General features: G+C 42.1%; 1 protein-coding gene across 1 annotated transcript; it reads left to right on the top strand.

Moving 5' to 3' along the window:
- Window positions 1-23,948, top strand: LOC310790793 (dead end protein 1-like; the record flags this gene model as incomplete). Its single annotated transcript, XM_083652507.1, has 11 exons — window positions 1-21; window positions 370-393; window positions 480-503; window positions 620-643; window positions 740-763; window positions 885-908; window positions 10,034-10,139; window positions 12,355-12,680; window positions 17,025-17,157; window positions 20,700-21,075; window positions 23,813-23,948. The coding sequence occupies 11 exons, from the start codon at window positions 1-3 to the stop codon at window positions 23,946-23,948; spliced, it is 1,218 nt and encodes a 405-aa protein (XP_083508633.1).
- Window positions 23,949-23,960: the final 12 nt, after the last annotated feature.

The following is a 23,960-nucleotide window of genomic DNA, read 5'->3' as shown; positions in this document are numbered from 1 at the left end:
ATGGAGACCAGACACAGTCAGGTAACGTTCATTCACTCAAGTTTCTGCCGTTTTGCTTCGATGTTTATCAAGTTATTAGTGACATGAGCGGACATCGCTTCCAAAGTAGCTGCTGTGCGTGAGAGCATGACAGACTGTGCTGCGCCAAGCGCTGTTTAGCTGCTCCTGCGCGGTTTAATAACTTGTAGTTTAAAACACGAAAACACTGCCGTCCAGCCTGCGTGTTAGATTGCAACGTAACCTCCAGGGTGATGTTTGGTGTGTGTGTGCACACTGTGTTGTGTTGAAGGCAGTTTACAGTGTGATATTTGGGGTGTGTTGTGTTGTGTTGTGTTGTGTTGTGTTGTGTTGTGTTGTGTTGTGTTGAAGGCAGTTTACAGTGTGATATTTGGGGTGTGTTGTGTTGTGTTGTGTTGAAGGCAGTTTACAGTGTGATATTTGGGGTGTGTTGTGTTGTGTTGTGTTGTGTTGTGTTGAAGGCAGTTTACAGTGTGATATTTGGGGTGTGTTGTGTTGTGTTGTGTTGTGTTGTGTTGAAGGCAGTTTACAGTGTGATATTTGGGGTGTGTTGTGTTGTGTTGTGTTGTGTTGTGTTGTGTTGTGTTGTGTTGTGTTGAAGGCAGTTTACAGTGTGATATTTGGGGTGTGTTGTGTTGTGTTGAAGGCAGTTTACAGTGTGATATTTGGGGTGTGTTGTGTTGTGTTGTGTTGTGTTGTGTTGTGTTGTGTTGTGTTGAAGGCAGTTTACAGTGTGATATTTGGGGTGTGTTGTGTTGTGTTGTGTTGTGTTGTGTTGTGTTGTGTTGAAGGCAGTTTACAGTGTGATATTTGGGGTGTGTTGTGTTGTGTTGTGTTGTGTTGTGTTGTGTCGTGTTGTGTTGAAGGCAGTTTACAGTGTGATATTTGGGGTGTGTTGTGCTGTGCTGTGTTGTGTTGTGTTGTGTTGAAGGCAGTTTTGCAGAGTTGGATGAGCTCACCTGTTGCTCATTAGGGGAGACAGAGCAGTTGGAACACTTAACTGTTGCTTTTTGCATTACAACACAGAATCTATTCATAGGGTTCTGTTAGGCTACCATCATCACATGGATATCTGGGTAGGAAAATAACAGGTGATTGTAATAAATTAACGGGTGATTATTATAATCAAATGACAGCAACAGAGCCAATGAGCTGTATGTATTGTTGTGCACCATACTGGTAGGAAATGCATGCATGTGACATGGACATTACTATGAATTGATGGATACACCTGGTTTTCTCTAGGCTACATATCCTCTGCATAGCCGGCCTTAAGCATCTGGGGGCCTGTTTCAATAGGTTATCTGTTTGAGTAGAAGGCCTGTCATGTCCATGGTTCTGATGAGCATGTCCAGTTGTTTGGTTAGCATGCTGTGACAGTGATGCACTGGCAGCAGGTGCAGTCGTCTGCAGGCCTTTTTCAGATGCTGGACAAAAGGAAGAGGGCACTTTTGGCAGACTATTTACAATTGTTTTCTCTGCTTCTGTTCTTCATTTGTCATTAGCACTTTCCTCTCATTGCTTTCCTAGCTAGCTGCTGTCAAGTACAGTAAAGTGCACACGTGCAGTCAGTGTTTGCAGATATTTAGTTTTGACTATGGAATCATCATGTTGTTTGTCCAGCAGAGTGCGCCCACGTCCAGGAGTGAAATCAAACTAACACTGAGCGGGGCATTTAGGAATCATCGCTGGGGGGAGGGGGAGGGCGGGTGTTGAATTTCAATTTCAAAATGTCACTACAAAGTGCTAGTCTCTCCCCAGGCTCAAATATTACGTTGAATCGCTGCACGCCTCCTGCTACATAAATGAGTCTGTGCCACTTCACAGCCACTGCTGTTGTTTGAGAGCGGGTCTAGGGGGGGTTGAAATTGAATGAGTGACACGTTGTAGCACCAATGAGAGAGCGGTTCGAAAAATGGCCTGCGCCTCCCGTGCCGTCTGATCGCAAAGTCGTTAGTGATTGGTGAAGACTGACTCCATGCTGCAGTAACGTAGTGTATCAGACCCAGAGAGAGATCTGCAGCATGCAGTAACGTAGTGTATCAGACCCAGAGAGAGATCTGCAGCATGCAGTATGATGGAAAGGGTTTCTCTGTACCTCGTTCAACCTAATTAAAAACAGCCCACTCCAATCAGAAGGTGTGACATATGTTAATACCTTTCCAGTGTCCAATTATTCCAGATATATGAAAAATCAATACAACAAGCAATTCTGATATTTAGAACATTATTTTATATAGAGAATTTTGCATAAAGTACAAAGCAGATCAAGTATTTATATTACCCCATTCAGAGATCTCTGAGGTGGATTTCCAGTGGTCTTTCCCTCACAGCAAAATATGTAGCAGGTCAAAAGAAGACCCCTGCAAATCGACCCATTCTAATATTTTGCGTGGACTTTTAAACTGCATTTTCTTGTGGGCTGGTCTCTCCCCGCAGGTTTCCTCCTCCATCTGGGGACATCCTTCACTGCTTGGGCTGTCATTGGTCTGTCACTCTTATGATAGGCATGTTTTCTCCTCCTCTTGGTCCGCAATCATGTGACCTGGCTTCCACTGGAGGTCACAGCACTAACCCTCACTTGAATACTGGTCATCCATTTTATTTCCTATTTTCAACTTATAATTTGGGTCAGCTAATTTAGCTATTTACCTATTAAAGTCCTAGTTTAGAACATTATGTAAGGTTATTGTTAGACTAGATAAACTTAAACTATATTCTGGATATGGATCAAATTCAGCTAAATCATGGGTTAATCCCAGTCTGAACTGGATTTAAACATCTTACAGTTCAGACTTACTGTCTCTCGGTCTGTAACCACCCTAAGGGTGTAACCAGAGTGAGAGCGTATTCTTCAATCAAAACAGAGAAAAACTCACCCTGTTTAAACCGGATGAGAAACTCTTATCAATTACCACTTATCAACTAATTTGACTATACCTTTATTTTCCATTTGGTTGCAATAATAACAATAGGCTATTATTTATCTAAATATTATAGCACTCTCCTATCGTGCAGCAAGTGGGACAAATTTGAAGTTATTCAAAACACAGAAATACAACATCAGACTGATCTAAACACACTCTATTCTCATAAGATAACCAATATATATTCTGCTGATCATCCAACATTCCCAGCCGGGCCGTCTGAGATTCAAATCATGGTTCCTCTCCTCTGCTCTGTGCTGCGTCTGATCCTGTCTCCTCGGCGGGAAAAGTCAGCACATCGAATGTATAGTCTAAACTTTATTCCATATTAGATATCAAAACCAGTCAGTCAATCAGTAGGATATATATTGAATAATAAGCAACAATAGTCAAGCATGAGAGAAACGCTTCCTTTCCACATAGCTTCTGCTTGCTGGGGCATCTGGTGGAATGTTTCCCCACTTCTGTGGATGCACTTGTAACCATTTATCTTAGAGAGACGCCATAAACCCTGTGTTGTTTTCCAAACGTGACTGAGCAGAGACATATAGAATGTCCTTTTGTCGGCTGATCTCCGTGACCTCTGCCCCGACCATATCCTAAATGACCGTCCTTGTGCAGCTTATCCGTTTCCCAGACCTGCCATAAACAGCTTAAAATAACAGCTTGTCACACACAAAGCATTGTTCAACTCCACAGAACCTTCTAATGGTTAATTCCCATGGTCCGCACGTCTCCTAATAGAAATGGAGAAAGTTCATCATTACACAAACTCAGCCGCTCCTCCGATGACCTAGAACAGAACATTTAAACATAATTAAAGATATATTTGAATTAACAAATGACAAGATCATCTCTGTAATTGCATATTTTCATATCAGCATGTAGGGCCGCCATGCTGAAGTATCTGCCTCCTGTTGAGTCCAAACTGGGCCTATGGAGAAATGTTTGATCAAAATACCATAGATTGGGGAGAGAAATCTATCAATCCCCCTATTCACACCTCCAATAGAGGTGTGAAACCACCTAACTTATTGATCTCGTCTCATTACTCCAGTTCCATTCCTCCCTGCAACATTAACACTGTGATTTGAGTTATTTTAAACATATTCTTCAACTTACCCACTTCAACTTGGGTCCTTATTGAATCTAACATAAACCTCTAATGACCAACATTCAGTCTGACCTTGATGGTCACAAGTTCATTCAGTAACATATCTGTTCCCATATCTTTCCTGGAACCCACTTAGACAGCATTAAACCTCAGCACAAACACAACTTAACCCCATTAATGCATCTAATCATTTCCAAATTCGTCATAATATGGTTGCCCCCTTGACCCATGCTACACCCATACCCCCTTGATTCCATTTGTAACCAAATGAGTGCATGATGATTTGCTTAGATCCCACTATGCAAAAATGAAACCCACATCTTCGATATTGGAATTGTCCCGGTGTGTGGTCCTCTGGTGACGTACCACTGTACCTGTAAACATCAGATTTCACAATGTGCCTGTATTTTAAACAAAATAATTTCTTGTATTTTTATTAGTACAACAAGTCGCTTGTATGGCAGATAATGTTTGAGATACTCTGTGAGTACATATCCAATTGTTTACTTTATAATTTGTTTGCAATGAATCCTCATAAACAAGATGGCTCCTTGAGTCTGCCTTTCAAGTTTACAGATTTCGTGTACATGTCTTGAATGGGTTGGATGAATTCCCAAAAGAACAACTGCTTTAAGAGCTAGCTTATTGGGGTGGGTCAGTCCCCAGACTGAGGCAAAACAACAATACTCTAAATGCAAACTCAAGTATAATCTCGTCCTCAGAGGAGGCCATTGACTTATTTATAGATACTTTTGAAAACATCTTCAGCGTACTTAAGTGTAAATTTCGCTATGTGTAGCTTTTCTCAAACGAAAAAATGATAGTGTATCTTACCTGGGTTTGAGCTAGTTCTTCTATAGGGACGACAGAGAGAATTTTCAAGTTAATCAACAAACCCTTCATTTATGCAAAGTTGTCAACTAAACATACTCATCATATAACTATTGTTCTTTTATGTGTCACTGCAAACTTTCTATTCAGTACGTATTACTATATAATGTGCAGTGTTCAGTGTTCCCCACTTCTGTAATTTCCCAGTCCAATCTATTTTTCATAACTCATTATATCTGACACTTCGTCAGTGTGTTTTTTGCTGAGATTTAACCCTCCATCTGGGTCCATTCTATATTCTATGCATTCATTCACCATGCATTCCACAATGTATGGGGACCCCCCTTTGGTCTAAATTAATCAAACAACTATCAATAATCATTAGATCAATTGACACCTCAAACGAGTAACAGACATCACTTCCCATATCACAGCCACACCGACAAAACACAGCACCATTTCGCCAATCTAAATATTATAATCAATGCTTTCATTCTCCATAGAAACAATGAACGTTCACGCCCCATACTATCAGCATTGTATTCCCAACCATCCACATAAAAACCCACATTCCACAAACTTCATCACACATACCAACCCACTCAAATCCTATCTGTCTCCTTTCACCACTAAATGCATTCACAAATATTCATGAACTTATCCCTAGATGTTCAGCCACCTAGAGCAGCCTCCTGGTGTAATGCCTTGCAGCCTATACTACCCGAGCAGCCCCACCCTTAGGAAAGGGCTGCCCTCTTTGACCTTCTCAAGGGACAACATTCTTGGACATGGTGTGTTTTTAGACACGCCCAGTCTTTTGCGCATGCCCAGTTCACTTATCATATAGACCTTGAACAGAACGGAGCTCCCGACACCTCAATTCACTCCCATAGACCATTTTTTCCTTTACTCTCAATGTCCTGGACAAAGCAGTAAAACAGACCGTTTTGTGTTATAGGTTCCTCTGAAAGGGTTTGTTCCCCCTTGCATCAAATTGTACATTACCAACTTCATTTTAACAGACAAAAGTAGCGTGAAACACCCTCCTAGCCATTCTGGTAACTGCTGGCTCGCCACCGCCCGGTGCAAGTCGCGTCTGGTGCTCTGCTCGCTGTCAGACCCTCCTTGGCCCGTACTGTACCAGCCCTGAAAGAAAACCACGTCTACCTGTTGTACAGCTGCTTAGCCCCCCTCGAGCCGGACCCGTCAGCATCGCTTCTCTCGGGGTTCCGCGGCGTCAGCAATCCTCTCCCTCCGCTGGAAACAGCCGGAAACTCCGCTTCCTTCTCTAACATGGCTCACACACAAACACACACACACCCCCTCATGCTCTCCCCTTTCGCGCATACACACAATCACACACATTCTCTGCCCAACGACATGTGAAGTTTGCACTACGAGCGACCCACAGATAAAAGACAACCAAACAGACAGACAGACAGACTGACGGACAGACAAAAACTAAATAAAGGTTGTCGATGTCTGTTTTGATTTAACAGTCAATCGTTTACTACATACAGACATTGTTCCATTAGGCTACTGCAAATTCTTGGCTCCTCACACGGGGATGGAACCGCACGGCCGCTCTACCAACTGAGCTATATTTATTTGAATGCGTAAAGAGCCGGTCATGCTTATATAATCTACCCCGTCTCACGCATACATCATGTCTACTAGTTGGGAGGACATATTATCTATGTGACGCCTATTATATCTATTCGCATAATCCATAGGCCATAGGCCATTAATCCCATTCCATATCTTTACCCTCTAACGAATCCACCACTCTCTTAAAAGATCCATTTATATTTCTAAATAAATCTAACGTTAAAAGCATACGCTATTATTTTGAACTGTCGCGCGACCTTACGCCAATTTGATGGCAAAATAACTCATAGGCTATCTACAATTCTCCGCTCTACAGCCCAACTCCGCCAGACAGACTCACAGGCTTCTCCTGTATTGACGCCAGAGCCCACTCAGACAGCAAAAGTGCCAGCAGAATTACACCCGCGGTCATTTGGCTGCACCCGGACCCTTGGTTAGAAGCTGCGCGCATCAACTATGGTGTATTTTTCTTCCACAAACAGTTTTTTCATAAGCGTCAAATTACTGTTAATTCTATTTATATACTATACTGTTACATATTACCGTTCCACTGTGACAGGCGTCCCTGCACAGTGAAAACTTCTTTGTTTCAAATAGCACTCACTTTGACAAATCAAGGAGTGTGACTAATTATACAACCTATGTATCCCTTTCTATTATATAGAAAATGTTCCCCTAAGTCTAAGGATCGTTTACATTCATTCTCTTCTTCTCAAACTTACAGCAAAGTTATGGATCATAAAGCAGTATAACACAATAATACAAAGGAATACTACCCCAAAGTGACCTAATCTTGCATTAAATTCACCTTGTTGTTTGAATTTATAGCATACACCTTTGTGTCTAATTTACATAGCAACATAAATTGGAAGAATCTAAAATTCAACTCAAAATATGGATATTGATATTACTATTATTAGACAATTCTGTGTTATTTCTTCCCCATTTAAAAATAATCTTTTATGATCTTTTCTATAGCTGATTTTTTCACAATTCATATTATACCAAAACCTTCAGAGATATATTACAATAAAATGCAAAAACCTGAGCATTAATGCTCTCTGTACAAAACGGACTCCCCCAGAACACGCCGGTTCTGTATAAATAACACATTTTCTGCTATGATCTTGGAAAAGTACTGTTATCCCTCACACGCACTCGGTCAGCTGTATGGTCTTGAGAAAGTTACTGTTATCCCCTCACATATGCTCGCTACGCTATTATGGTCTTGAGAAAATTACTGTTATCCCCTCACATATGCTAGCGGCCTTGGGCAGATGTTTTTGACGTACAATCTCGCCCACAGGTCTTTCCAAAATATCAAAACACGTGTCTGACCAGCTTTGTACCGGTTCCTAAATTTGATTGATAAATTACAGCATTTGTGGAATCCAGTTAGTGTAACAATAATTTAGAATAGCCAATGCAGATATTTTTATGAAAAAGGTAATCCGTAAACCCTTTATTGATATTTTCCCGGGATGTTAAGCCACTGTTTTCCTGAAATGCTTGATCAGAATGCTTGCTTTTTTCTCTGGATCACGTCGGGGTCACCAATTGATGGAAAGGGTTTCTCTGTACCTCGTTCAACCTAATTAAAAACAGCCCACTCCAATCAGAAGGTGTGACATATGTTAATACCTTTCCAGTGTCCAATTATTCCAGATATATGAAAAATCAATACAACAAGCAATTCTGATATTTAGAACATTATTTTATATAGAGAATTTTGCATAAAGTACAAAGCAGATCAAGTATTTATATTACCCCATTCAGAGATCTCTGAGGTGGATTTCCAGTGGTCTTTCCCTCACAGCAAAATATGTAGCAGGTCAAAAGAAGACCCCTGCAAATCGACCCATTCTAATATTTTGCGTGGACTTTTAAACTGCATTTTCTTGTGGGCTGGTCTCTCCCCGCAGGTTTCCTCCTCCATCTGGGGACATCCTTCACTGCTTGGGCTGTCATTGGTCTGTCACTCTTATGATAGGCATGTTTTCTCCTCCTCTTGGTCCGCAATCATGTGACCTGGCTTCCACTGGAGGTCACAGCACTAACCCTCACTTGAATACTGGTCATCCATTTTATTTCCTATTTTCAACTTATAATTTGGGTCAGCTAATTTAGCTATTTACCTATTAAAGTCCTAGTTTAGAACATTATGTAAGGTTATTGTTAGACTAGATAAACTTAAACTATATTCTGGATATGGATCAAATTCAGCTAAATCATGGGTTAATCCCAGTCTGAACTGGATTTAAACATCTTACAGTTCAGACTTACTGTCTCTCGGTCTGTAACCACCCTAAGGGTGTAACCAGAGTGAGAGCGTATTCTTCAATCAAAACAGAGAAAAACTCACCCTGTTTAAACCGGATGAGAAACTCTTATCAATTACCACTTATCAACTAATTTGACTATACCTTTATTTTCCATTTGGTTGCAATAATAACAATAGGCTATTATTTATCTAAATATTATAGCACTCTCCTATCGTGCAGCAAGTGGGACAAATTTGAAGTTATTCAAAACACAGAAATACAACATCAGACTGATCTAATCACACTCTATTCTCATAAGATAACCAATATATATTCTGCTGATCATCCAACATTCCCAGCCGGGCCGTCTGAGATTCAAATCATGGTTCCTCTCCTCTGCTCTGTGCTGCGTCTGATCCTGTCTCCTCGGCGGGAAAAGTCAGCACATCGAATGTATAGTCTAAACTTTATTCCATATTAGATATCAAAACCAGTCAGTCAATCAGTAGGATATATATTGAATAATAAGCAACAATAGTCAAGCATGAGAGAAACGCTTCCTTTCCACATAGCTTCTGCTTGCTGGGGCATCTGGTGGAATGTTTCCCCACTTCTGTGGATGCACTTGTAACCATTTATCTTAGAGAGACGCCATAAACCCTGTGTTGTTTTCCAAACGTGACTGAGCAGAGACATATAGAATGTCCTTTTGTCGGCTGATCTCCGTGACCTCTGCCCCGACCATATCCTAAATGACCGTCCTTGTGCAGCTTATCCGTTTCCCAGACCTGCCATAAACAGCTTAAAATAACAGCTTGTCACACACAAAGCATTGTTCAACTCCACAGAACCTTCTAATGGTTAATTCCCATGGTCCGCACGTCTCCTAATAGAAATGGAGAAAGTTCATCATTACACAAACTCAGCCGCTCCTCCGATGACCTAGAACAGAACATTTAAACATAATTAAAGATATATTTGAATTAACAAATGACAAGATCATCTCTGTAATTGCATATTTTCATATCAGCATGTAGGGCCGCCATGCTGAAGTATCTGCCTCCTGTTGAGTCCAAACTGGGCCTATGGAGAAATGTTTGATCAAAATACCATAGATTGGGGAGAGAAATCTATCAAGTAACGTAGAACTCTCATGGGTCTGTCGTTGAGACTAACAAATACTTAGCAAATACAGTCATATAAATTGGACACGGTCCTCCCTACACTGAGCTGTATTTCTGATGGTTGGTTTCCAAACTTTCTTTCCACCGTAGGTTCTGAATCTTGGGCCGTTGAAGGCACTGGACGTCTGGCTGAACAGAACCAATGTGAAGCTGACCCAAGTCAATGGCCAGAGGAAGTATGGAGGACCACCGGAGGGTGAGAGCCACTGACCTAAAAAAAATATGGACAGAGCTACCCCATTGATTTTGGGCTCCCCTTTTGAGTTGAAGTGTTGGCCGTCGCCATCTTGATTTTCCGTCAGCAGAGTGAGAGGGAGTGGGTTGAGTCGTTGCGCAGCTCACGTGAGATGGGGGTTTCCCAGAGCCGCAGCTCCGCCTCCTTTTGGTCCGTGATCGGCAAGCATGAAATCGTCTGTCTTAGCATGTAGCTAAAATTTTCCAGGTTTCTCATGGCTGTACGAACCCTGCAATTAGTTTGGTGAATGAATGAATGAATGAATGAATGAAAGTTTTATTTACGTGTCAGGACAAATGACATGACCCATCCTGCATGGGATTATCAGACACATCAACATACAGTTATTACCATATCGATTACGGTGCATACAATAATCAATACAATACATTCAGGAAAGGGACAGCAAAACACAGATTTAACTACAATATGTAGTAAGTAAAATATATGAATTATCTATCATATGTCATCTTTTTCCTCCTATCCCACGCAAATGAAATATGTTCAGAAAAAGCAAAGATGTTGTCAAAAAGAAACTCAAGTATGGCTCCTTCTTCAAAATCTAACAGGTTTAGCTGAGGGGAGTGAACTTTTTTAAATAGTATCTCTCGTAAGTCATGATGCAATGGGCAGTACAAAATAAAATGAAATTCATTCTCCACTTCCTTCAACTCACAATATTCACAAATCCTATCCTCCTCCACCGTCCCTCTGTATCTGCCTGTTTCAATATGTAAAGGCAGGATGCCACATCTTAACTGAGCACATAAGGACCTCTTGCTTTTAGATAAATCAAACAAAACATATTTTTCACTTTAAATTCATTTTTAAATAAACAATAAGTTCTTAATTTTGGCTTCTGCCAAATTTCTTCAGTCCAAGACTGTAACCAGTTCGCACGGATCTGAGATTTAAACAGCTCTACATTTATACTAGGGCTGTCAAACGATTAATTTTCTTAATCGCGATTAATCGTGCGATTAATTATAATTAATCGCGATTAATCGCGTCTTTGTATCGCATGTTTAAAATGCTATTATTTTGCATTGTAAAGCATTTTTAATTAGATATTAATAATTATTACCAGTGTGTCGTGATTGGGAATCAAATTAATGCAAATAAATGTACTTTGTGATCTTGAATTTTAGATTTATTTTCAATTCAATAGAAGTGCAATGTAGACAGGAGGTCACAAAATGCATCTTGAATAGAAAATACATAATTGTAAACACTCCAGAACCGATACTTCCGGCGGCGGCGCTGTGGAGCAGTCGAAACCCAAAATGACACAGCCGAAGAAGGCTGTATCTGAGCTGAGCTAAAAACTTTGGCACTTCCATGTGAATAATGGCTCGGTATTGGAAACTGTGTATTGATAACGTGTATATCGCGTGAAGCCATTGGAGCCGACCTCCCAGTGGTTAGAGGACCCGCGCATCCGAGACTCTGAAGGAAGAATGAGTGATGAGTCTCGCGCTAGCTAGCTGGCTGCTAGCTACTTTCAGGTGATCGCTCGCCTCAAACTCAATGTACTTCGGTGATATTTAAATTCTGTTTTTCACAAGGTGCAAACTACGGCTCTTGACTTATCCACTGTGCCATTTGGGAAGTAAAACGATCCATTTAAAAGCGTATTGCTGTCGTTCTCTTCCATGCCTGCCTGCACAAGCAGGAGACAGGAAACCGAACGGCTTGACTACAAGTACGGGGCGACGAAGGGACAAAATAGCCGCTATTTTGTCGGCATGCGATTAACGCGATTAAAAAAAAAAAACGCGTTATGATCGGCGCGCGTTAACGCACGATTAACGCGTTAACGCTGACAGCCCTAATTTATACACATTCTTTGAGAGTAATATTCTCCTAAACCACACTCCTGAAACACGTCTGGGTGTACTGTTCAGTAACTTGCAAAATAGTCTTAAAAACCAAGATGAAAAATAATCGTGATAAGATTGTGGATCGTGATCCTGATGGAAAAAATCTTGATATATTTTTGCCATATCGTCCACCCCTAACTGGAGCCCTGTTTATACTTCATTGCATTTCAGAGCCTGTACTTTTTTTTTTACTTTTACTTGAGTAAACAAGTCCAATCAGTACTTCCACTTTTACTAGAGACTTTCTTTTTTACACAATTTATTTATTTATTTATTCATTTATCCTCCCCTGTCAGTGTGGGAGGGCCCGCCCCCCGGAGGGCGCTGTGAGGTCTTCATCAGCCAGATCCCGCGGGACACGTATGAGGACCAGCTGATCCCCCTGTTCAGCCAGGTGGGGGCGCTGTGGGAGTTCCGCCTCATGATGAACTTCAGCGGGCAGAACCGCGGCTTCGCCTACGCCAAGTATGGCTCGCCCGCGCTGGCCTCCGAGGCCATCAGCCTGCTGCACGGCCACACGCTCGAGCCCGGCACACACCTTGCCGTCTGCCGCAGCACCGAGAAACGCCACCTCTGCCTCGGAGAGCTGCCGCCTAGCACCAAGCGAGAGGAGCTCATACAGGTAGGTTGTGTGTGGAGCTGGGCGATATGGACCAAAAATCATATCTCAGTATGTTTAGGCTGAATGGCGATATACAATATATATATATATCAGTATTTTATTTCTATGAAGTGGGCAAAATGTTCAGTTGTTCAGTCAAAGCCACATGTGAGATATGGACAATATGGACAAAATCAAATATCACAATCTTTTTGACCACCTCAATATGGATATTGCAACTAGGGCTGCCACTAACTATTATTTTCATAATCGATTAATCTGTCGATTATTTTCTCGATTTATCGATTCGTTGTTTGGTCTATAAAATGTCAAGATGACGCCCTCAAATGTCTTGTTTTGTCCACAACTCAAAGATAATATCAGTTTACTGTCATACAGGAGTAAAGAAACCAGAAAATATTCACATTTAAGAAGCTGGAATCAGAGAATTTAGACCTTTTCTCTTAAAATCAAAATAGTTAACTTATCACCAGTAATGTGGATATGACGAAGTGAGTAAAGGCAAATAACAGAACATCTAGAATAGTCTGGTAAGTTCAGAAAATGACATCACTTTACTGTAATGCAGCCTCTCTTTTTATGCCTCCGCCGGCGAAGCCAGGCCGAAGGCATTATGGATCCGGGTTGTCCGTCCGTCCGTCCGTACGGATGTTTGTTAACGCCATATCTGAGGAACGCCTTGACGGAATTTCATCAGATTCGCCTTAAACATTCACTTAGGCTCAAGGATGATCTGATTAGATTTTGGTGGTCAAAGGTCAAAGGTCAAGGTCACTGTGACCTCTCGAACGCCATTTTCAAGCTTGTTAATGCGATATCTGAGGAACGCCTGGACGGAATTTCATCAGATTCGCCTTAAACATTCACTTAGGCTCAAGGATGATCTGATTAGATTTTGGTGGTCAAAGGTCAAAGGTCAAGGTCACTGTGACCTCTCGAACGCCATTTTCAAGCTTGTTAATGCGATATCTGAGGAACGCCTGGACGGAATTTCATCAGATTCGCCTTAAACATTCACTTAGGCTCAAGGATGATCTGATTAGATTTTGGTGGTCAAAGGTCAAAGGTCAAGGTCACTGTGACCTCTCGAACGCCATTTTCAAGCTTGTTAACGCGATATCTGAGGAACGCCTGGACGGAATTTCATCAGATTCGCCTTAAACATTCACTTAGGCTCAAGGATGATCTGATTAGATTTTGGTGGTCAAAGGTCAAAGGTCAAGGTCACTGTGACCTCTCGAACGCCATTTTCAAGCTTGTTAACGCGATATCTGAGGAACGCCTGGACGGAATTTCATCAGATTCGCCTTAAACATTCACTTAGGCTCAAGGATGATCTGATTAGATTTTGGTGGTCAAAGGTCAAAGGTCAAGGTCACTGTGACCTCTCGAACGCCATTTTCAAGCTTGTTAACGCCATATCTGAGGAACGCCTGGATGGAATTTCATCAGATTCACCTTAAACATTCACTTAGGCTCAAGGATGATCTGATTAGATTTTGGTGGTCAAAGGTCAAGGTCACTGTGACCTCTCAAACGCCATTTTCAAGCTTGTTAACGCGATATCTGAGGAACGCCTGGACGGAATTTCATCAGATTCGCCTTAAACATTCACTTAGGCTCAAGGATGAACTGATTCCATTTTGGTTATCAAAGGTCAAAGGTCAAGGTCACAGTGACCTAACAAATGCCATTTTCTAGCTCGGTAACGCCATATCTCAGTAACACATTGACTAAATGTCTTCACATTTGGCTCAAATATCCAATTCTGCACAGAAACGCCTTGATGCAATTTCTTCCAATTTTGCTCCAACATCCACTTGGACTCAAGAATGAACTAATGGCGGAGGCATAAGTCCGCGTTGCGGTCGTTCTAGTTTCCAAATATTTTATTTTGTCATTTTCAGAACATGAGAACAAAAACAGGCTCAGACAAAAAACACATACATATTGGATGATATATGTTTGTATAACAAAAACATACATATATCATCAACATTCCAATGTTACAGTGTGTTGCTACCAGCCGCGTCAAGTGCTTATGTGCTTGTAAGAGATGTGCGTGGGAAGCAAAATGATGAAAAGTCAGCCGGGCGAGTCACCCGTCGCTCCTAACCTCGTCTAAGTAAGCCAGAAACGGGTCCCAAATAATTGAGAATTTCTTAAGTGAGTTGGTCCTCAGGAACCGGAGTCTCTCCATACCTATAAGCGAGACCATGTCCGTCAGCCACAGCTGAAAAGAAGGTGGAGAGGGGGACTTCCACTCCTTCAGAATGAGTCTCTTGATGACGGGTTACTCTATCGGCCTTAGAGTAGCAATTAAATATTTTGGCCCAGAATCCAGATAGCGAAGGGCAAAACCAAAAAGCATGGGATAGTGTACCCTCTAACACCTGACACCTATCACATAGTAGGGGTGGGAATCTCTAGGCACCTCACGATTCGATTCGATTTCGATTCAGAGGGCTACGATTCGATTATGAAACTATGAAATAGATAGATGCAGATAGATTTTCAATACATGCTTTCTTTTTCTCACTACTATGTTACTACTTTTAAAATAAAGTGAATTTAAATTGCATTGTAATGATCCATACTTAAAATAAACAGATTCATTTACTTCCATTATCTTTTATTAACAAAGCAAATGGAAGAGATGTGTCAACTGGAAGGTTACATTTGCCAACATATTTCCCTGCATTGCAAAGAACCAACAGGAAAAGAAACAAGTGTGCCAGTTGTGTCATCCTGTAGTAAATTAACTCCACTTCAGCATTATTCTGAATCACTTCTTCTACATGTTGTAACAGCTCTGCCACATTTGCACCAGTCACTCATCACTCTTGTTTGGAGTACATGAGACGCTAGCTGCCACTGTCAGTGTTCAGTGATGATGTGCGCAGTAACAATGCATGTTCACGCATCACAATTTAGAGCTATCCTACCCGCTTTCTTCAGTGAGTCCATAACTTGGGCTTTGGTCTCATTATGCAGTCTGGAGATCACTGTGTCGGTAAAAACCCACCGAGATGGAACGTCCGCATCTCAATGCATCTAAGCATCGATTTCTCCCCCCCCCCCCCACCCCACCCCTATCATACAGTGGTGGGATGGAACGGTAGAATATGGTGGACAAGCTGCATGGAGCCATTTTATTCTTATTTTCCATTATTATTTTAACCGTGAAGTCAGGTGCCCAGCAGCTTCAGTTGTTTTGGGGAAGGCTTCTATGCCATTGTGCTGTGGAGCTCAGGGACAATATGGACTAAAAAACTTCACTGAGTTTCAGCCAACATGGGGTGAGACGATAATGACAAATTTTCGGAGGAGGAGGAGGAGGAGGAGGAGGAGGAGGAGGAGGAGGAGCTTACTGACCACTTGAGGGCACCACAGGCTCTTTTAAAACAGGTCTCCAAATCTTTTTGTTGAGGAAAGCCTTTTCTTGAGTTTCTAAAGTGTAATTCTCTGACACATACATTTATTTGACAACCATTTTGTTACTTTGTCTTGACTCAGACTTAACTTGTGACTCGAGGTATGGCAACTTGAAACGACTCAAATTGCAATGTTTAGCGCCAATAGTTCGGTTTCCATCCAAAGGTATCGCAAATTTTAATCGAATTTTCAGAAAGGCGGCAAACGAAAATGCAAAATAATACGCGTTTCCATCCGCTGCTATTATGCGAATGATCAAGCTGTCAATCACCTCGTGTTTGAGGCTGTCTGAGCTGCTGATCAGCTGCTAGACCCATACATGCTGTCTTGCAGGCAGGCAATGACCAAGCTTGATTGTCTCGTGCTGGGTCGGGCTATAGGCTTAAATGTTAGGCCCGTGCAGGGCTCTATGTTGTTGTAGACCCACTTTGAGGTCACAGTTTGTTGATTTGAAGAATAATGTTCAGATAGAGGGATGCTCTTTTTACCCAGTCAGCTGCTGTCGGCATACACATTATATCAAATAGCCACCAAAATCACATCCAGTCAAGAACATAGGTTCTCCTTGGAAAAATATGGAATTTTAAAATGGAAACTATTGCCATCAACTAAGAATCTTCATCTATACAGAGGTATGAACTAGTTAGCAGGGGTAAGATATACAGTATATTGAACAGCAGACAAAATCTTCAAAACAAATCAAGATGTGGAAAAAGTCTGAATTTTTGAAAATGTGTAGGAAGGATGTGTACAGCAAGATGCTCTCAAAGTGCCATTTCATTGTGACTTTAAACACTGCGTCCTCCACTATCAAGCGTCTTGCTGGGAAGATATTTTGCAAACACATACATTAGATTGTTTTCATTCGTTGGTAATGATGAAAATGAATAATGGAATTTTTGTTGCCAGGTGCTGCGCGGTCTGACGGAGGGGGTGGAGGGCGTGTCTCTGAAGATGGGGCCTGGGATCGAGGGGGTGTCGGCTGTGGTCATCTTCTCATCCCATCACGCTGCCTCCATGGCCAAGAAGATGCTGGTGGAAGGTAGGCAAGCTAGATACTATTAATTTATCATTAATTATTATAAAATTATTAAAAATTAATAATTATTAATTATTAACAATTACCACCAACACTGTTGTGTGTTACTAATAAAGTATCTTGTATCTAGTCCAGTCAGTCTTAGGGGTGGGAATCTCTAGGCACCTCACGATTCGATTCGATTTCGATTCAGAGGGCTACGATTCGATTATAAAACGATTATCGATGCAACGTTTTTTTCAATACATGCTTTCTTTTATTCACTATGTTACTACTTTTAAAATAAAGTGAATTTAAATTGCATTGTAATGATCCATAATTAAAATAAACAGATGAATTTACTTCCATTATCTTTTATTAACAAAGCAAATGGAAAAGATGTGTCAACTGGAAGGTTACATTTGCCAACATATTTCCCTGCATTGCAAAGAACCAACAGGAAAAGAAACAAGTGTGCCAGTTGTGTCATCCTGTAGTAAATTAACTCCACTTCAGCATTATTCTGAATCACTTCTTCTACATGTTGTAACAGCTCTGCCACATTTGCACCAGTCACTCATCACCCTTGTTTGGAGTACATGAGACGCTAGCTGCCACTGTCAGTGTTCAGTGATGATGTGCGCAGTAACAATGGATCACAAGTTAGAGCTATCCTACCCGCTTTCTTCAGTGAGTCCAAAACTTGGGCTTTGGTCTCATTATGCAGTCTGGAGATCACTGTGTCGGTAAAAAAACGGCGAGATGGAACGTTGTACCTCGGCTCCAAAGCGCGGAATCCCTGGTTCTCAACGACTGAGTACGGATGTATATCCATCATGGCAATAAAAGTCGCGATGGATTTTGTGATTCGTTTCGCCCTTTCCGAGTTAGGTGGATGCTTTAATAGCATTGCTTGCTAAATTGTTGGCTGCTGGTTGGGAGCAACTACAGGGGGTGTGTGTCTGCTATCTTCACACACATTTGTTTTTCTTTCGGCCTGCGCGCGCCACGATGTAAACTGTCCGGGCGCTGCCTCGCTCTCACGGTTTAGTTCCGCCTTTTCGTTCCGTCAACATCACGTCACAACTAACGTTTAAAAAAATTGATTATTGACATTTGTGAATCGATTCATAATCGTCCACGTCCGCATCTCGATGCATCTAAGTATAATTTTTTTCCCCCACCCCTAGTCAGTCTGGTCCACCTCTCATATGATGCAGTTTGACTAACGACATATTTATTGTAGCCCTCAACTTGAACTCACTCCAATGAGATACTATGATCAGATTCCATGTGTGAATGGATTAGGGATGTCACGATACCAAAATTATGAGTTCGATACCGATACCTGCCTAAGTATCTCGATACCGATACTGAAACGATACCACGGCAAAAAACTAAAACATCAGGAAAAGTATTGGAATAAATAGAGGGGACAAAACATGGAACTTAAAACTTATTTTATTGATTTAACAAGGTAATGCACAGCCATGTAGTCATTTTACTACATGCTGGTAGTACTGCCACCACGTGTGGCGCTGAACATGCTAGAACTTTTATTATCTAGTGTAAAATTAACATAATCTCTCCTGTAAACATATTTTAAAGGAATGTGAACCGTTTAAACTTATAAATAATATAAATAAAATATATTTTCACACAGCTGCTACACTATTATAGCTATTTGTTTTATCAAAAAAAAGTACTCTGTACTTGCAGCTCCTAAGCTTCATTAACATGAAGTGCCTGATTTATGGTTAATCTAGTAATATATATTATTTTCACACATAAATGTAGGCTATTGAAATGTAGGTTTATTATGTGGTGTATCCCCCCCCCCCCCCCCCCCATACATGTAGGCTAGGTGTTTTTTACAATGAATTCGTATATCATTAATAATTGGGATTATTGTAAATATTAGGATAGGTGACATCAGATGACTGCTTACCATGTAAAAGCTTTAATAACACTGGCATTGAGGGCCATAGTGTTATTAAATATTGTACATGGTATGCAGTCATCTGATGTCCCCTCCCCTAAACGTTACATGTCATGACTTGCTCCTTGGCAGAGATATGTGCTCCAGCACATTGCCTCGTGTTTCACTGTAAACGAGTAGGCTATTGTGACAAGCGAACTTTTTCAGTGAAACAAGTTCGCTTGTCACACAATACTCGTTTGACTTATTTGAGGGCATGTATGTTTATCGTTCACGTTCGCTAACCTGTCGGTCTTTAAACTCTTTGAACAGGTCGGGATGCCTGTCGGCAAGATGTTTAGCCAGGTTCGATGTGTTTGAGCCTTTCGCTTGGGTCGCGTTGAAAGCACCTTTTACACACTGGTTTCGATGTGTCCACGGGCTTGCCTTCGCTGTCGGCAACGTAAGCAAAATATTTCCATATTTCGCTTCGTGCATCTGCTTTTTCTACAAGCGTTGGTCGGCTTGCAAGACTAGAAGAAGCCGCTGCCATTTTCGCTGTGTCTGTCCTGTGTGTCGGGGTGCTGTAGTGAGGACTGAACGACTGTGGCCAGAGAGCGAGCAGAGAGGGAAGAGGGGAAAGTCGGCATGCCCCCACATGAAGCAGACAGAAGTCAGAGAGAGCTTTTTTTCACTTTTCACGAGTCACCATTGGTTCAAGGCAACGATGTGTTGCCTTCACGTGAAGTGGGAGACAGGCTCTCAACTTTAATGCCGCTGTGTCTCTCTCCTCCGCTAACAAACACCACGGTCGCACACTGACGCAACCCATGACATTTTTTTAAGTATCGGTACTAAATTAACGTGGTATAGTATCCTTTTTAACGGCAGGGAACCGCGGTACCATACTAATACCGGTATATCGTGCAACCCTAGAATGGATGTAGTATTGGTATTAGAGGATAACTATGTAAACCTGTTAACTTGTTTTTCTTAGTTATGGCTGACTGATTTCTGGAGCTGATACCGCTTGATGATATTCTGCCAGCTGTGTCCGATAATGATGTTGTTGTTTTTTATGATGATGATTTGTCTCATCAGTCGGTTCTCTTTATCAGCCTTCAAAAGGATCTCATCTCATATCTATGAGTGAATAGATAATAATACTGCAGGAATGAGTCAGGAAGTAGCACTTTGGTTCATCAGGGGAAAAATCTATGAGGATTTAACATGGGGATTTCACTTCAATGCATAAAATGTTTGTGGTTAACAAAAGTTTATGGGTGTGGTCATTTGTGTTCAGCAAGATAATCTTCACACACGTGGGCCACTTTTATGACTTTTGAAACGTTTACTGAAAATCACATTAAAAAAATCACATTAAAAAAATGCATTTACGTTTCAAAAGTAAGTGCTCCTCCTACTTCCTGCTTCATTCTGATGAAGATCTTTTGATGGAAACGTTAATAAACTGACCGGGAGCCAGGAACTTCAGTGTGCGGAGTTTATTTCTTTTGACTAGTTGTTTATTCATTCATCCGGCACCTGGCTTTGTGAGTAGATGTGCGCTCTACCTTCCTCTTCAAAAGAAAATAACACCTTGCTCTTAATTCCCGCTGTATTTCACCCCCCTCCTCTCTGTCTCCAGCTTTCAAGAAGCGTTTTGCCTTGACCATCTCTATCGAGTGGCAGTTCTCGGTCAAGCCCGGCAAGGAGGATCCAGCGTCTCCACTGCTGTCACCCGCTAAGCCCCGCCGCCGCCTCCCGAGCGCCCCCCAGCCCTCGGGCCTGCCCCCTCGCCTGCTCCGGCCCTGCCCTCCCCCCCCGCGCTTCTGCAGGGCTGTAGGAGGGCCCCTCGCCCCCCAGCCCCCTCAACCTCCCCGGGGGCCCGTGGTGGTTGTGGAGCCCACCTCCTCGGTGCTGCTGCTCCATAAGCTGTGTGAGATGTTTGGCGGGGGCCAGCCGCTCTACAACCTGCTCTACAGCCACGCCGGGCCAGACGGACTCCACTACTTCAGATACAGGTAGGCTTGGGGGAGTTACAGATTACATGTAACGGGGATTACGTAATCAGATTACTAAAAACAGTAACGGGATTAGTACACAGTTATTTTTCACTTTGTATAGAGCTCAACAGTCACATGACATTGTGACGTCACCTTGGGTGCAGGAGGTGTTACAGCAACTCTAGATTCTCACCACAGGAGACATCTCAACAATGTGCTGTCAAGGAGGTCAGTAGCAGCAAACCCACCTGCAGGCAGAGAACTCAACAACCTCTCCAGCATCTCCACATCAACTTGATGGAATTCAAAAGTGCACGTCTTATCATTCATGATTCATTTTTTTATAAGCTCTTCAGAGTTCAAACTAACAGTACTATGCAAATTCTCTCTAAGCTTGGAGACCTCGTTGACAAAGTAATCATTCAAATAATTTGAGATCTGAACTGGCTTGGTCAAACAGACACCATCTGATTCAACAAAAGAAGTGTGGGAGTCTTTTTACCATCATTTCATTCAGTACATTCCATCATGTTTTACTGTCAGTTTGTCTGTTTATAGTAAATTATCCTATTTACTCGTTCATATTGGTCACCTGGTTTCTTAAAGCCCCATTCAGCAACTTTTCCAAGTTTTGCTATTGGAGAAACAGCGCCCTCTGGGTGCAATAGCATCGGTATCGATATCGCCGTTCAAAGTCAACAAAACACAGCGCCAGAAAGCTCTATGTACTTGTTGATTCTTGTGGGTTGACTAGAAGGCTTGAATAATAGGCCACACTAACAAACTAGGTTAGACCACCCAAATCAGTTTTTATTGTACTACTGTATCAGGGCTGCCAAGTTTCAGCCACAGTTAGGAGTGAAACTGTGGCTGAAAATGCGATAGTCTCGTGGGACTTTCCTGACGAGAGTTGTGTCTCACTGACCCGACAGGCAAAAATGGGATGCCTGTAACTAGTGAAAAGAGCCCGGGGGAGAAATGCAGTCTGATCGTTCCTTAGGGAACAGTTTATGACGATATGCGTCGAAAACGGGAATAAAACTGTCTATTTAAATGGAGGAAAAGCATGCTGCCACTTGGCCCCCACGGAGCTCCATTCTAGGACTGGCTTGGACGCTATTGATCTCAAAACAACGCCTAGGACGGACAAAAACGCTGCAGAGATCACTGGGTGAGTCGTCGGATCATAAGGTTAAAAAAAAACGAAATTCTCCTTTAATGAAATAAATATATAGAAATACATCATCTAAGGTCGCTTTCACATATAAGCTGTTTGGTCCACTTTAAACGTGCCAGAGCTCGTTTCCTCGGATAGTGCGCTTCGTTTGGGGTGGTGTTGAAAGCGCAAACAAACTCTGGGGCGGAACAAACAAGCGAACTCTGGTCCGCTTGAAAACGTGGTCGGTTCACTTCCAAGTGAACCCTGGCGCGCTTCGTTTGTTGTGTGAAAGCAAAACGGACTAAATACAAGAGCAAATAGGAAGTGCCAGTGCATCTGATGCACTCATAATGCACTGCATCATGAGGTAGAAGGGAGGAAAACAAACACTGTGGCGCCCACATGTGTACAGTACCTGCGTGAGGTACGCCGTCATAACAACAACACATCATTGTCTCTCAACTTGCCTTCTCCTTTGGTGCGTAGGCTACTCTCATCTGCAGAATGAAATGTTCAACAGCTCGCTGCCTCTTCTGCTGCTCATATTGGGCACATTCTTGTTAAATAATTATTTGATAGTAACACCAAAGTAAAACCAGAAATCCCAATATTGCAGATGGTGTTGCTCCATGATTTGTTTTGCGGATTCACTTGTGTTGTTCAGTCAGCCCTCAGCCAGGCAAGATGCCTGCTGAAGAGAGGAGATATTTCCCTTCTCTATTCTGTCCAATAGACGAGTGACTGTTTCAGCCACGTGACATTGTTCAGAAAGTTTGGTGCGTTTGTGAAAAATTGCTGTGTGAAAGCGAACCGGACCAAATGAAAAATGAAACAATCCACCAGCTTATATGTGAAAGCAACCTCACTAGTCACGTGTGCTGATCAGAGTTGTGATTAAAGGGTTGGGTGGGCCCCGGAAGATGATCAGATTTCAAAGTGGGCCCCAGACATTCTTAAGTTTGGGAACCCCTGATAGCCTAAATCCGTAGTAGCCGAGCCAGAGACAGAACAGCCAGAGAGAGGAATGAGTGCAGGCCATCAATCAGACGACCAAACAGCGAGCTCCACCAATCAAACACGTCGACATCACAATGTCGAAATGTGGGTAGTGTAGTACTTGAAATTGAATACAAAATGTTTTAAAATAAACAAGGATGATATCTTAGTGTATGGCTTGTACAGGAAGATATATTGTACTAGCATCGTTTCACCACTGGCAGACTTGGTAGACTTACCCGTGGTAAGTTTACTATGGGTGGTTACGACATTATGGCTATAATCAAATCTCATAGCAGAATATGAACGGGGGAACACTCTTCCGGAAGTGGTGTCACGTGATTGTTGAGCTCTATTATTGTTATTATTAATGAGAAACAGGAAACACTAGATAGATTGGTTGAAAGCCTGCTCTAACCAACACATACTCAAATGCAGGACATTTGTTCAAAAATAATCCAAAAGTAATGGAAAGTAATCAGTTACACTAGTTTAATATTGTGATACTTGGGTTGTGTTACTGATTACATTTTTTAACAGGTAATTAGTAATTGTATCGGATTTCATTTTTAAAGTAACCCTCCCAACCCCTGGATACAGGGTGCATGTCCCCGGGGTGATGCTGCCCTTCACTGGCCTGGTGTCCACCTTGCCAGAACCCAACGTCGCCACCCTGCTGGAGGAGGCTCGCCGTGCTGCGGCCACGCAAGTCCTGAAGGTCATCTACAAGCTCTAGACAGCTGGCCCC

Source organism: Poromitra crassiceps (genome assembly GCF_964638095.1).
Source record: "Poromitra crassiceps genome assembly, chromosome: 15".
In the NCBI taxonomy this organism is placed as follows: Eukaryota; Metazoa; Chordata; class Actinopteri; order Beryciformes; family Melamphaidae; genus Poromitra; species Poromitra crassiceps.
The sequence above is the reverse complement of the archived record's forward strand: the minus strand, read 5'-3'. Positions and strand labels throughout refer to the sequence as shown.